Consider the following 13,978-nt stretch of genomic DNA (forward strand, 5'->3'; position numbering starts at 1 on the left):
AAAGCGGAAGTCGAGGGGAGCTTGGAGTTGGGGCCTATCCAGTTTCCAAAGGAGGGGAAAAGGCCTTAGTCCAGGCCAAAAGCTGTCTGATAAAGGAGCGCTAGACCATGCACAAATATACCCACTTGTGAATCATGGGATTGAGTGCCCTGATTGTCAATTTCATTTTCTTGTCCCGGTACCACTACAGGCCTCCAGCACAGGAGGACCTTAATGATTGAGTCACTCTGATGGGTCAATCAGAGCTGAGGGAGCTGAGAATCAAGGTTGCTTGGTTGGAATGGAAGGGGTTAGAAATGGACTTTAGCTATGAAAAAGTACAAATGGGGCAATTAATGCTCTGTGATGCCCAGGCATGGTAGCCTGTAATCCCAGGGGCCTGGGAGGCCAAGGCAGGAGGATTGCAAGTTCAAAGCCATGCTCAGCAATTTAGCAAGGTCCTAAGCAACTTTGCAAGACCTGTCTCAAAAACATAAAAAGCACTGGGGCTGTGGCTCAGTGGTAAGTGCCCCTAGGTTAAAAAAAAAAAACAAAAACAAGAAAAACTCTATAGTAGCTAAGAATAAGTAGATTCTTCAGAAACAAAAGAGAAAATTATAGTAGTCAAGGATTTGGAAGGTTATCTGGCTCATGCCCCATCTAACTCCTTGCAGAAATCTGATGTCAGTGCATCTGAGGACAGTGTAGAGAAAAGAGAAAAACAGTGAAAAACTAGAGTAATTGAGGATATTTTACTAGGAGAATAGGAGTGTTTGAAGGCCTTGAAGCCATAATGTGAGCTCCTAGAAGATGGCAGGCTTGGGGCTGGAATTGTAGCTCAGTGGTAGAGCGCTTGCCTATCATGTGTGAGGCACTGGGTTCGATCCTCAGTACTACATAAAAATAAAGAAATAAAATAAAGATATTGTGCCCATCTACAACTAAAAAAAAATTAAAAAAAAAAAAAAAAGATGGCAGGCTCAACAGATAGCAGTGAGAGTATTTCAGAGTAGACCTGAGCAAAGAGATATAAGTACTTGTCCAAGGAAGGGACGGTCTCCCTTTCCCCTCTGTGATGGTTTCATTTTCTTTCAAACAGGGAGCAAGGTATGCTTTTCTTCCTTTGGCCTTAGTTGAGGAACTCTTCTCTTAAGCAGGTAGCTGAATCAAGTGATTTCTTCTGAACTGCAAGAAGTTCCTGGAAAATAAATGGCAAATGACTTTCTCAAGATCAACAAATCCCACCCCAGGTCTGTATAGGTACCTGAGACTCTGAAAGGAACATGGAAATGGGTACTTTGGTATCTATATTTACTGAGAAATTAAACTCAGGGTCAGATAATTATGTTTTTGTTATTTTCTCTGAGTTCTAGTGAAATAATCTCTCCCCCGCTTTTTTTTTTTTTTTTTTTTTTTTTGGTAGAAGGGATCAAACCCAAGTGTCCTTTAACACTGAGCTTTTTTTTTTTTTTAGTTATCAATAGATCTTTTATTTTATTTATTTATTTATATGCAGCGATGAGGCTCGAACCCAGGGTCTCACGTATGCCAGGCAAGCACTGTACCACTGAGCCATAACTCCAGCTCGTCCCCAGTTCCTTTTGATATTTATTTTTTTGAGAAAGGGTCTTGCAAATTGCTGAGGCTGGCCTTAAACTTGCCATCCACCTGCGTCACTGGGCTTCCAGGCCGGTGCCACCACACTCAGCTAAACTTTTCCTTTGGTTGCTGTTTCTTCATCACCATTTTTATCCTCAGATAGTGTCTGACATCTGGGGTGACACAAGTTCTTTCCACATCATATTCCACCCACTTCCTACCCACATCACCACCTCCTCTACCCGTAATCTCCCTACTCCTTCGCTGACCAAATGCAGTTTGAGGCCTCGCAGATCCTTGCCCTAACTCCCTCATCCCTGTATTGTAATCTTGAGAAAGGCAAACCAACAATCAGGTAGATTGCCCAGAGCCCTGGAGTCTAGACTAATCTCTGCCATCTCCCTTAGGGATACTGGGCAGGATGCTTTTCTCTTCCAGGCCTAGCTTTCCTCCTGTGTAGGGACAGCAGTGAAATTAATGGTTAAGAGCTCTCTTTCTACCTGAAGATCTTCAACCTTTCTTAAAAGCCCTTGCCCTGGTCCTTGCTTTCATTTCATTTTCTCTCAACCCAGGTCTTTCGTCATCAGTGGGAAATATGAATAGTTTGTGAATTCATTTTGGGTTAGAAACTTATGTATTTTCCTCTGGATCCTGTTTTTTTCTATGTGTCCTCTAAAATAAACACCCCTGTGTTGACACCTCCTCTTGAAACTTTGACCTTTAATGTAGACCATAATGGTTAGCTTTTTACTTTGAGTACCCCCTGGAGAACTAGGATTCTGCCCTCCCAAGTCAGCAGGAGCCAGGCTATCTGCTTTATCATTCTAACGAAGGCCTTTGCAAATCAAAAGTTGGGTTCTTCATTCTGGTGAAGGGCTGAGAAATAAGACTCTATTACTTGCAGAAGAGGGAGGAAACTGACACCTTTCACTGCATATGAATGGTAGTCCTTCCACAAAACTGTCAGGATGCCAGAGACTCTGGTCTCCTAGAGTGTAAATGGTTGTAAAAGAAAGAATTTGAATTTATGAGGTGACAGATCTGAATTCAAATCCACTGCCTTGTGTTAATTTTACATTGAAGTGCTTTACCCTCTCTGAGACATTTTCCTCAATAACAAGAGGGGAATAATTGTAACTTTTAAACTTTATTTTTTGTATGTGTGCCAGGAATTGAACTTAGGGTTTCTCGTATGTTAATAGGAGATCTCTCATCTATACATCCCAGTCCCTGATACTTATCTCTTTTTTGTAATTCTTTTACTTTTATTTTAAAAAATTTAATTATTTACTTTTATTCTTTAATGTGTTGATTATCATAACTCAAACTCATTTTTTCCCATGGCTGCAAATGTGAAACACCTCAAAAACTTAAATATAGTATAAAATATATAATTATATGATAATACAATTATATAATCACATTATATTACATAATAATACTAATACAATAATATATAAACTTTAAATAATTTCCAACCTATTTTAGTGCACTTATGTCAATTTTGTTAAAATATTAACAGAATTGAAGATTTGGGATTTAATGGAGTAATTGGATTGTTCTGAGGATTGAAGGGGATAATATGTATCTATTAAGCACCTGGCACTTTGGTCATGCCTGGCACTCAATCACTCCCTTTCCACTGTGGTTCCCCTTCTGCCTTATGATTACCAACTGGCAAGCTGTGAGGAGATAAGTAGTAGACCATAGGAGACTCTGGGAACAGTTTTCAAGGTTTTCCTGGGAGTCCCTGATTCTGCCTGCGTCAAAGTTCAGATGGGAAGGGGGAAGAACACAAGTCAAGAAAGAAGAAGCTTGGGGGGACTGGCAAGCATAAGCTTATTTTCTAGTTTAGATTGAGAAACTACAGGAGTCTGTCCATTCTCCAGGTGAAGTGAGGCAGTTTCTGGGTTTACTGAAATATGATAGACTTCTGGACAAGTTTCCCTCATTAAGTTGATCCCTTTTTCAAGATCTACCATCAAACTGTGGCAAATCAGCCTGTCTTGGGCCCTGAACCTATTGAAAATGGGGGGTTTTATTGTTCTGTCACCTTAATGATAGCAGCTTGTTAAGGATGAGCCAAAAGGGAAGGAGCGTAGGGTTGTAACTAATGAATCTGAATGATGCTGTATTGCCTTGGAATGAATCCCTGACAGGAACATGATGGATGTAGAGAAATCTAAATTCCTTTAGGTTGTGAGAAGGTTGGTTGGTGTGATTGATTGCTCTGAAGGTAAGATGGATGAGGATGAGAGATGCTTGAAAGAAGAGACTAGGAAACTATAAGCTTTGGGGAACATCAGGCAAATTTTTCAAGGAATTCCCATTGCTCTGGATTTTTTTTCTTTTTTAATTGTTTTGTGTTACTAGATTGAACCCAGGGGTGCTATACCACTGAGCAATATCTCCAGCCCTTTTTATTTTTTATTTTGAGACAAGGTCTTGCTAAGTTGCCCAGGTGGGCTTCAAAGTAATGATCCTCTTGCCTCAGCCACCCAAGTAGCTGGGATTACAGGTGTGCACCATTATGCCTGGCTTCTCTGGGTTTTCTTGGTGAAAATTACTGATATAATTCCACAGTATAAACAAGGTTTGTGTCTCCTGCAATGAGCATTTCAACAGGACAGTGGGGGGATGGTTTTGTTTCTGAAAATCCCCCTTAAAATTATTTGACTATGTCAGCAAAGTCCTGGGGAAAATGTCCAAGCACCAGGTGTCTGAGTTCTTTGGACAGAGATTCTGTTAGGAATATGGGAGAAAATCCAGTTTGCTCATTTCTCCTGCACAGTGTCATGACTTAAGTTTCAGGGTAGCTACTTTGGCATCCATGTTTATTGAGGGTTTAACCTCAGGGCCAGATAATTTTATGTTTTTATTTTTTATTTTTTCTCTAAGCCCCAGGGAAATGATCTTTACTTTTGTCTGCCAATTTCTTCAAAAATATTGCTCTTAGTTTTTCTCCAGTTCCCCCTTCTTCTACCATAGCTCACTCCCACCCCTATACACACTTTCTTACTTTGTCATTGCTGCTGTGTTTTTTTACCTTCTTTGGAAGGGGGGAAATAGAGGAAGTCTTCCATGTCCTTGACACAGGCTGCAATTTTATGGATTTCTCATTGTCTCTGGTCTCTGACATCTGTAGTAGTTTTAAATGCACTAGATGCAATAGAGACCAGAATGGAATTTTAGGGCTATGTTTTCTGTTGAGATGCCCATTCCCTGAATGAAAATATCACTTTCCTTATCACTTAAAAATAAATGAAGACCTTTATTTTTAGGTATTTAAAAAATGAAACTAATTCTTTCTGATGACAAAAATATTTGTTTATTGTAGGCACATGTATAAATTTTTAAAAGCAGAAAAATGAATAAACCACTCAAATTTACTATTACATGATGGCAAATATTTTGATATTTTTAAAAATAAATTGGATTCATCATATACATGCTATTTAGTAATCATCTTTGTTAATATCATGTATGTTTTCCATGTTACTAAAGATTTTTCAAGAAAATTATTTTAGGGTTAAAATTCCACTAGAGGGCCATGATTTAAATGGTTTATCTTACTGTAAAACATTTAAATGATTTTCTAATTTAAAACAAGAAGCTGGGAGTGTTTCTCTACTCTTTTTGATCATCCTTTTACTTGTTTATTCAACCTCCCTGCAGGCTACCAGGCCCTCGCAGACAGGAGTGATTCCCAAGGCTGAGACATTCAGATTTAGGAAACCGGTGGCTGAGCCCCTAGGGCTCTTCATGGGAAACTACCCCTCCTCCAAAAATACCAGTGGAGGAAGATGTAGAAATGCAAATGAGGAAAGTAGAATCCACAAGTCTCCTAGTCAGTTGCCCTGGGGCCCCTGGCTTGGTGCATAGACAACCTAGGAAGCTCAAGTTAAGGGAGCAAACAAGCTTTGAATACAGTCCAAGTTCAAAGGGCTACTTTAGTGCCCAAATTACTTAGGTGGTATTAAAATAACACCTTGTAAATGTGTGAGTCTGTATTGTTTTTCTATTGGCCAGTGCCTGGATCTCAATTTTATTATCTGTCAAAATTGGAATCAAGGGAGTTGGATATTTCTAGCTTCCTCCATTAGCCTGCTGGATAATTGGGAAACAGAAGCAAGGTTCCAATTCCCTTCCTGGTCCCAAGGTTATCAAGGGGAGTAGTAAAAGGTCCCAGTTGGATGTATCCTAGAAACATTTTTTTACAAAATGCAGTTGAGTTCCCAATCTGGAAAAATGGCAAAATAGATGTTTTATAGCTCTCTGGGGAAAGTCTCTCTTATAGATCTTTGTCTGATAAATGAGAGTCACCTGTCTACTTACTGTGACCATTCCCTCTCCTTGATACCAGAATGGTTTATGAGCTGAAAAAGCCCTCCTCCTGATTTCCCTAGGCTCGGGTGAGGAGAACTTAAAAAGTGCATACTCAGGTGAAGAAAATCAACTTTCAAAAAACCTTCCAGTAGGAAATAGGCAGCCTCTGCCTCATATATCTGCAGGAATTTGCAGTTGGTCTTTCTCGACCTAGCCACAGTGGCAGAAGATTGCTCCTTCTGGGATCTGAACTGAACTCTTTTAAGTTTTTGCTTCTATTTTCCCTGATTCCCAGCAGCACAGTTGGGCTGGATATGGCCTAAAACTTGTAGGAATAAATACTTCGAGGGTTCCTTTGGATATGGACTCCCCCAAATTCCCATTTTAGCAAGCTGCATTATAAGTACAGGGACAAATACCAGGAAGTAACTTGCAGGAAAGATTGGGTCTGGCCAAGTTAGGAGGTGGCCCAGGTTTTAATATCAACTCTGTCAATATGCTAATCTTGGGCCTCCATTTCCCCATCTGTAGCAGATATCACAAGGACCACAGATATCCCTGTGACTGTCCAATTGTTTTCCAGACTACTCTCTCCAAGAGAGAAGAGGTGTCACCCTCCACTGTCATGCAACTGAGCAAATCAGTTCATGTGGGGTGTTATCAGGATCTCCCCTTTCCCCGGGTCCGAGCACTGCCCGGGGAGCGCATGCAGTAGTACTTGTTGACCACATGCCTACACTGGTCACACTTGACGGTGCAGCACCATTGGAATTTGCAGTTACAGCTGCTCACAGCCTCAGTTCTCCTTTCTTCCACTTGCAGCCCACACTCAGTGCACAGGTGCCCACAGCTGCGTTGCTCCTGCTTAGATGTGTTGTGGCTGTTCTGCAGGCATTCACGACCCTCTGTGCCATAGATGCCCAGGCTGGAATTGCGAGTACAGTAGTCTGGAGATTCCTCTAAAAAGATCAGCTCAGCTTCTATGCTAGGAAGGAAGGCCTCAGTGGGAGCCCAGCAACCTTCAGCGCTGTTCCCAGCCCTTAGCTGCCGCTTATCCATCTCAATTTTCAGTGCCTGGTCATACTTGGCCTTTAGGTAGTTTCCCATCTCCCGGAAGTCAGCCAGTTGCAGCCAGCATGTCTGGATGCTGCAGCTCCCTGAGATGCCGTGGCATTTGCAGATCCGTTTCATGGTAGCTCTTACTGCCTTCACAGAGAGAAAACAAAAGAAAGAATGGCTCTGGCAAGGGAATACCAATGGTTAGCAATTAAATGTAATATTTTAGGGGCTGGGGTTGTAGGTCGGTGGTAGAGTGCTTGCCTGGCATGTGTGAGGCCCTGGGTTCAATCCTCAGCACCCATAAAGACAAACAAATAAAACAAAAGGTGTTGTATCCATCTAATATATATATATATATATATATATATATATTAGAGCTGTGCTTCTTGGCTTTAGAGGATTATTAGGATTATTAGGGAGCATCATAAAAATATTTGTTCTTGGACCCTACCTCAGATTTTTCCAATAAGGATGTTTTGCGATTTAAGGACCTGGTGCTTTAAATCATCTTGGGTGATTCTGGTGAAGAGTCAGGCAAATGTTGAGAAGGTTACTGGAGTCAGGAAACCTAGGCCCCAGGCCCAACTCCATCATTTGTAGATCAACTGGGATAAAAATGGAATAAAATAGGGTCTGGAGCTAGGTGTGGTGGTGCAAGCTTGTAATGCCAATAGCTGGGGAGGCTGAGGCAGGAGGATCAGAAGTTCAAGATTAGCCTCAGCAACTTAACAAGGCCCTTAGCCACTTAGCAAGACTCTATCTCAAAACAGAAAATTAAAAGGGACTGAATAAGTTACTCAGTGGTAAGTGCCCTGGGTTTAATCTCCAGTACCAAAATAAATAAACGAATAAAAAATAAAATCATGGTCAAAGAATACTTTATAAAATATAGAGAAAATATGATCTTTGACACTGTAATCATCTGGAAGTGGGGAACTAGAGTATTTGTGGCAGTTTGGATTTTTCATCCTGACCCTCTCAGAAGGAAGGCAGCTCCTAGAATCTGAATCTTTACACTCCAAGGCAAGTAATTACCCACGGTTCTACTTGTCTTGAAAACCTTTTCCTTCTGTACTGAGCAACCAGAACATCTAGGTACAGGTCCACAAGGAAATTTCTATGATTTTGGCTATAAGTCCAAGTTCCTTGCAGATTTGAGTTTAGAATATTCCAGAGATTGCTACTCTACCAGAAATCAGGACAATAGATGCCCTCCCTCCCCAACTTCTGAAGCCTAGATAGTCCCAATCCTTCACAGCCCAGACTTTAGGACACAATAAACTGCTATTAATGTCCTAGAACATACAGTTAAAGTGATTAAAATTTTAAGTCATGGAAGCAAGGCCTTGATTCTGTATTGTTCTGTGTTCCCAGAAATCTGCCTATGGAGAGGGCCTAGTACAAGGTTTAGTGATGAGAGAACTAGCCTTATAGATCTGAGTTCATTGCCTGGTTCTTATGCTTATTAACTGTATTGGTGCAGACAAGTCATTCAGTATGGACTTAAAATTGGCTTTGTCATCCAGAGAATGGGGATAGCTGTCTCAGTTGTGCTGGATGGTTATGAGGATGAAACAAGGGTATGTCAGCTCTGGGTAAATTGTGAAGTGCTGTGCAGATGTGAAGCTGTTGCCAACATTGGCTGACTCCTATACCCACCAGCCTGCCGGCCCTGTTGTTGTGAAGATTCATCAGGGCTCTGGCATCCTTCCCTTTCTCCAAACTGTCCACAAAGAGTTTGGAGATCCTTTCCCCAAATTCCACATTGTCGCTGCAGCCTCCCCAGATCCAGCCATGGCCTCCTACACATAAGGAAAGAATAAATTCTGCATACAGCTCCCTGCTGTATGCAGGGAGAAGAGTCAGTCTTTTTGACTGACACAGCCAAATCATCCCCACGAACCCTAGGAGAGAGTAGTGCTTCAACTAAAGGTGAGAGAGGAAAATGAAGGTGCTTGGGGAAAATGAGGGGAGTCCTGTTCCCAAAGCCAACTTATGGCATTTCCCAGCTCTAAGAAATAAGTCTTCAATGCCCACAGTAAACGTAGGTGCATGGGGCCAGTCCAGATGATCTCAAAGGTTAAAAGAAGCTCAAACATTCTGGAGTTCCACACCATTATTATATAGTGGTCTTAAGAGTCATTTTTCTCCCTAATAAGTGACAAATTTGGGTAAGTTTCTTATGTGGTCTGAAAATAGTTTTGTAGCTTTGGGTTATGGACAAATCATTCCAATACCAGGGCTACCTTTAAACTCTCTTTGGTCTTCTCATTCCAGTCTTTGTTGGTTTTAGAGATACTTGCCAATCTGTGGACTCATGGACCAAGACTCATCTTTCAGGAGAGTCTAGGTCCAGGAGCTCCCATGACTTGAGGTGGGGGGTGCTGAAGTCTAGGGGTTTGATGACCTGTGTCCCTCAGCCTTTCCCTGGAAGACTTTACCCTGAGCTCTGCTCTGCAGCTCCTCACCTCTCCTCACCCCTGTTGAAAAACCCAACTTTTACCTGTTTTTCCATTTTTTGACTCATCACAGCCACAGTTTTCAAAGTCACCCATGCTACAGTTCTTGGTGATGGTGTACATGACTCCGGCAGAGCTGATGGCATGAATGAAGGAAGTCTCTCTGGTGGCTTTGGAGACAAAAAGGGAAATGACTAGAAGCTTGGGCTGATAACCCAAAGCAGAGGCTTTGAAAACACAATGCTCTTTTGCTCTCCCTGCCCCCCGCCTCATTTGGGTTGAGAAGATGCTCTTCTCCTAAGGAAAATGATGCAAGTCTTTCTAACCTCTTCACTTCATCCAGTCATCCCCATGCTACAGATGGGGAAGATGAAACCAAGAGATAGAATGATGAGACCAAGACCACTCTTTAGTTGTGGTGTTGGGATCAGGACACTGCTCTCCTGAGTCCAGCCTAGAGCCAGGTATCATGGCACATGCCTGTAATCCAGACTCAGGAGGCTGAGGCAGGGGGATTGCAAGTCCAAAGCCATCCTCAGCAACTTAGTGAGATCCTAAGCAACTTAACAAGACCCTGTATCTAAGTAAAAAATAAAAAAGGCTGGGTATATTGTTCAGTGGTTGAGCACCCCTGGATTCAATCCCAGAACCAGAAAGAAAAGAAAAACTGAAGTCCAGTCTGGACCTCTGTCTTCTAGTCAAAGTTGCTGATCTGTAGGCAGTGAGGCTCATGTCCACAAGGCTAGCTTAGGAAAGAGAGAAGGTCTGGGTGTAGTGGAGCATGGCTTTCAGACCAGAGACTTTGGAGGCTGAGTTAGGAGGATTGCAAGTTTGAGGTCAGCCTCAGCAATTTAGCTAGACCCTAAGCAACTTAACAAGACTCTGTCTCAGAATAAAAAATAAAAAGGGCTGGAGATATATGAGATATATGGCAGGTCAACAGATCACCAGTCACTTTACCACTTTTCAGTGGTAAAGTGCCCCTGGGTTCAATCCCCACCAAAACAAACAAACAAACAAAAAAACAAAGAGAGAGAGAGAGAGAGGGGACCTATTCTTTCTGACCTCAAAGCTATGTTCCTATAATAATTATAATCATTTGGCTGCTATTACTGAGCTCTTATCTTGCTAAACTCTTCACAAACACCATCACATTTCGTTTCCACTTATCTATATTCTGTTTACCCCTGGGAAGTTAGTTCTTCCACTCCCATTTTCTTTATTACCTTTCCCCTCAACCCTTCTCAGGCAACTCTATTGTTTCTACAAAAATTACTTTTATGCAAACTATTGCACATAGTTATAAACACACACACACACACACACACACACACACACACACATACACGCAGCCCACCTGAGGCAAAACTCAATGTGATCTCTCAGCTTCACTGTTGCTAGGATTTTAAGAAGAATTAGGCAGATGTAAAACTACCCCAGGAGCTGCAAATAAAAAGCCCTTTCCCTATTTTTATTTCATGTAAATTGGTGAATTATGTACAAACACACAAATTCAGGTATGCACTAAAAACATAATTTCTTACGTATGTTATGAGACACCTCTGCCTGCCTCATTCAACCCTTAGATTGGCTAACTAGAGCCAGTCTTACAGACTCAAATGACAAAACTGGGATTGAGAGAGGGAAAGTAACTCACTCAAGGTCACCCAGCAAGAAAATGGCAGGTCAACAGATTACCAGTCACTTTCTCATTTCTCTGAGCACACATATTAATAATGCTGCAAGCCCACCTCCATGCACAGGCACCCTCTGTACAGGTGTGCCCTCACACAGACTTACCACTTCTCAGCCTGTTGTGGGTGGAGAGCTGCAGAGCATTTTCAGGGCAGTTCCAGCGTTCCCAAGCAAACTGGAACTTACACTCCTCGATGCCACTCTGGGCACCCAAGGCCACACTGGTAGTATAGGTCAGATAGGCCTGGGCAGGGGAAAAGGGCTGTGAGCTTCTGCCCAGCACAGGTCATCTGGGGTTGGGGGAGCAGGGACAACTCCATTGGGTGAGTTCTCCACTAAGAAAACAATCCTGGATCTCTGGGTGAAGGGGTCTGGCAGTGTCTCCCCATCCCTCTTTTTTTTTTTTCCCCCAGAAGATTTCCCTTAGGAACCCCAAGGGCAAAAAAAACAGGAGTCCTACCTTGGGGCCTGTTATCAGGAAATTATTCACTGACCTATCAAAAAAGAAAAAGTGAGGCAGAGGTGAATGGGATGAGATAACGGGGGACTTTCTTGGAGGGGAGCAAAGAGTAAGGGAAGGGACTTACCAGGCAGAGGTACCAAAGGTAGCACAGCATATTCCTATGGTTACCCACAGCATGAACAGGTCCCTCATGGCCCTGCCTACCCTCAGGGGACCAGGTCCAGCTCAGGGCCAAGTGCAGAGAAGTGAGGAGTGAGCAGAGTCTTACTCAGTATTTATGTGGGCAAATTCTGAATGGCCAAGGGGGAAAAAAATCAACAGCCCTTCTCATTTGTTCCTCACTGGCAGGGCTGCGGGAGTCACTGACCCAATAGGGGATTAGGGAGGAGGGACTCAATCCAAAACCTTCCATGAAGCCCCGCCCCTGCCCAGCCCTTCTTCCCTCCCTGACAGGCAGAAGGCTGAAGCTGTTCTCCCAACCTTGAGGTTCATTTCCTCTGTAGGTCAGTTTGTCTCTTCCTGATTAGGGACCATTTCTCAGAGTCTTGTAGACTGGAACAACCTAGGCAAGTCACCTATCCCTTGGAGCTACTGTGTCTTCGTCAGTCAGGGAGACATCACTCTGTGCCCTGCTTTCCTCCCCAAGGTGTTAATAATCATAGAAAAACTCTCTTTTGGGGGGCCCCTCCTATTCATTTACCCAAACAATTGAGTGCAGTCAAGCCTACCTCTTCCCCTGATGACTATGAGGTGATGAAATTGTGGGACCATGGAGCAGAAATATTTCAGAGCCCATCTTGGCAATAGTTCCTTTTACTACATTCTACTAAAGTAAGTTCTGATGAATTTCCTTAATTCCAGCAGGTCTATTCTTTTGTATCTTAGGGTTAGGTCTCTAGTTTGTTAATTGTGTATATATGTGAGAATCAACCTTTGGGCTACCCAGGGCTATATTTCAAAAGACAGATGACTTTCTTTGTGATACTGATACCACTTTCTTTTTGCCGGGAGAGGGGGAAATGGGCCAGGTTTTCTGGGGATGGGACCAGGACCTGTGCATGCTTTACCACTGAGCTACACCTGTAGCCCCTTCTTTGTTGCTAGGTTTCAGCTACTTAAGCAGGAATCTGTCCTTTAGATTGACTTTGTGTTCTCAGAACATGCCTCTATGAAGGAAGGAAGGAAGGAATGGAAGAACTTGTGGCCTGTAACAGAGACATGGGGCACCACTAGGCAGGACTGGGGACTATGTGAAGGGCTAGAGGTCATTCTTAGTTGGTGAGGCTCTTTCTCAGGATTGGGGAAGGAAGCTAGAGTACTTCAGAGGAAAACACAGAAAGGGAAGTCACGTTCTGACTCATGGTCCTGTGACTATCATAGTATCCAGATTACTTCCCAGCACCCTAGAACTGGTACAACAATCCCCCCACCAAAGGAGTTCCAGGGGCCATGGAGTCCCCAGGCCCTTTTAGGGCAGTTCACTTAAAGTATGGGCCAGAAATGGTGTCAGTCTGCAAACTGATTGTTGTCTTTCTGTGACAAGATAAGCACTGAAATAGAATTGAGCATAAAATTTATAGTAATTTGATGGAATAGTTTTAAATATGTTGGACCTAATAATAAGATATTTGGATTCCCATCTGTGTGTGGCATCACATACCTATAATCTCAGTGACTCAGAAGACCGAGGCAGGAGGATTACCAGCCTAGGCAATTTAGTGAGATCCTGTCTCAAAAAATAAAAAGTTCTGGGGATGTAGCTCAGTGGATGTAGCTCACTCTGGGTTCAATCCCTAGTACAGGGATGGGGGCAAGAGTAGAGGAGAGAAATTTGGGCTACCTATTTTTTTTTTTTAAGTATTTTTAAATTTTGGTACTAGGGATTGAACCCAGGGGTGCTTTACCCCTGAGTCATATCACCAGCACTTTTTTTTTTTTTAAAGGTGTGGTGGTACATGCCTTTTATTTTATTTTATTTTATTTTTATTTTTTAAGATAGAGAGAGGAGAGAGAATGAGAGAGAATTTTTTAATATTTATTTTTTAGTTTTCGGCGGACACAACATCTTTGTTTGTATGTGGTGCTGAGGATCGAACCCGGGCCACACGCATGCCAGGCAAGCGCGCTACCGCTTGAGCCACATCCCCAGCCCCCCCAGCACTTTTTAATAACATTTATTTATTTGTTTGTTTATTTATTTATTTATTTTTATGTGGTACTAAGGATCGAATCCAGGACCTCTCATGTGCTAGGCAAGCTCTCTACCGCTGAGTTACAGCCCCAACCCTCCATCACTTTTTATTTTTTATTTTGATACAAGGTCTCACTAAGTTGCTTATAGTCTTGCTTGGTTGCTGAGGCTGGCCTTATACTTGAAATCCTCCTGCCTTACCCTCCC

At 42.5% G+C, this 13,978-nt stretch overlaps 1 protein-coding gene across 1 annotated transcript; it reads right to left on the bottom strand.

The window, feature by feature from the left end:
* Positions 1-6,564: 6,564 nt before the first annotated feature.
* On the bottom strand, positions 6,565-11,772 carry Wnt8a (Wnt family member 8A). The gene is made up of 6 exons (XM_076856002.1): positions 11,705-11,772; positions 11,578-11,611; positions 11,223-11,361; positions 9,467-9,592; positions 8,623-8,765; positions 6,565-7,110 (listed from the first exon to the last, which is right to left on the bottom strand). The coding sequence occupies exons 1-6, from the start codon at positions 11,770-11,772 to the stop codon at positions 6,565-6,567; spliced, it is 1,056 nt and encodes a 351-aa protein (XP_076712117.1).
* Positions 11,773-13,978: the final 2,206 nt, after the last annotated feature.

The sequence above is a fragment of the Callospermophilus lateralis genome, chromosome 5 (assembly GCF_048772815.1).
Source record: "Callospermophilus lateralis isolate mCalLat2 chromosome 5, mCalLat2.hap1, whole genome shotgun sequence".
NCBI lineage: Eukaryota > Metazoa > Chordata > Mammalia > Rodentia > Sciuridae > Callospermophilus > Callospermophilus lateralis.

Bases quoted from the DNA above. Each gene is read 5' to 3' on its own strand.
- Wnt8a (XM_076856002.1), bottom strand. From the start codon at position 11,772: ATGAGGGACCTGTTCATGCTGTGGGTAACCATAGGAATATGCTGTGCT. The intron at 11,362-11,577 runs GTAGGACTCCTG...TCCCCTGCCCAG, and splicing joins TCCTGATAACAGGCCCCAAG to GCCTATCTGACCTATACTAC. The intron at 7,111-8,622 runs GTGGGTATAGGA...CTCTCTGTGAAG, and splicing joins ACAACAGGGCCGGCAGGCTG to GCAGTAAGAGCTACCATGAA.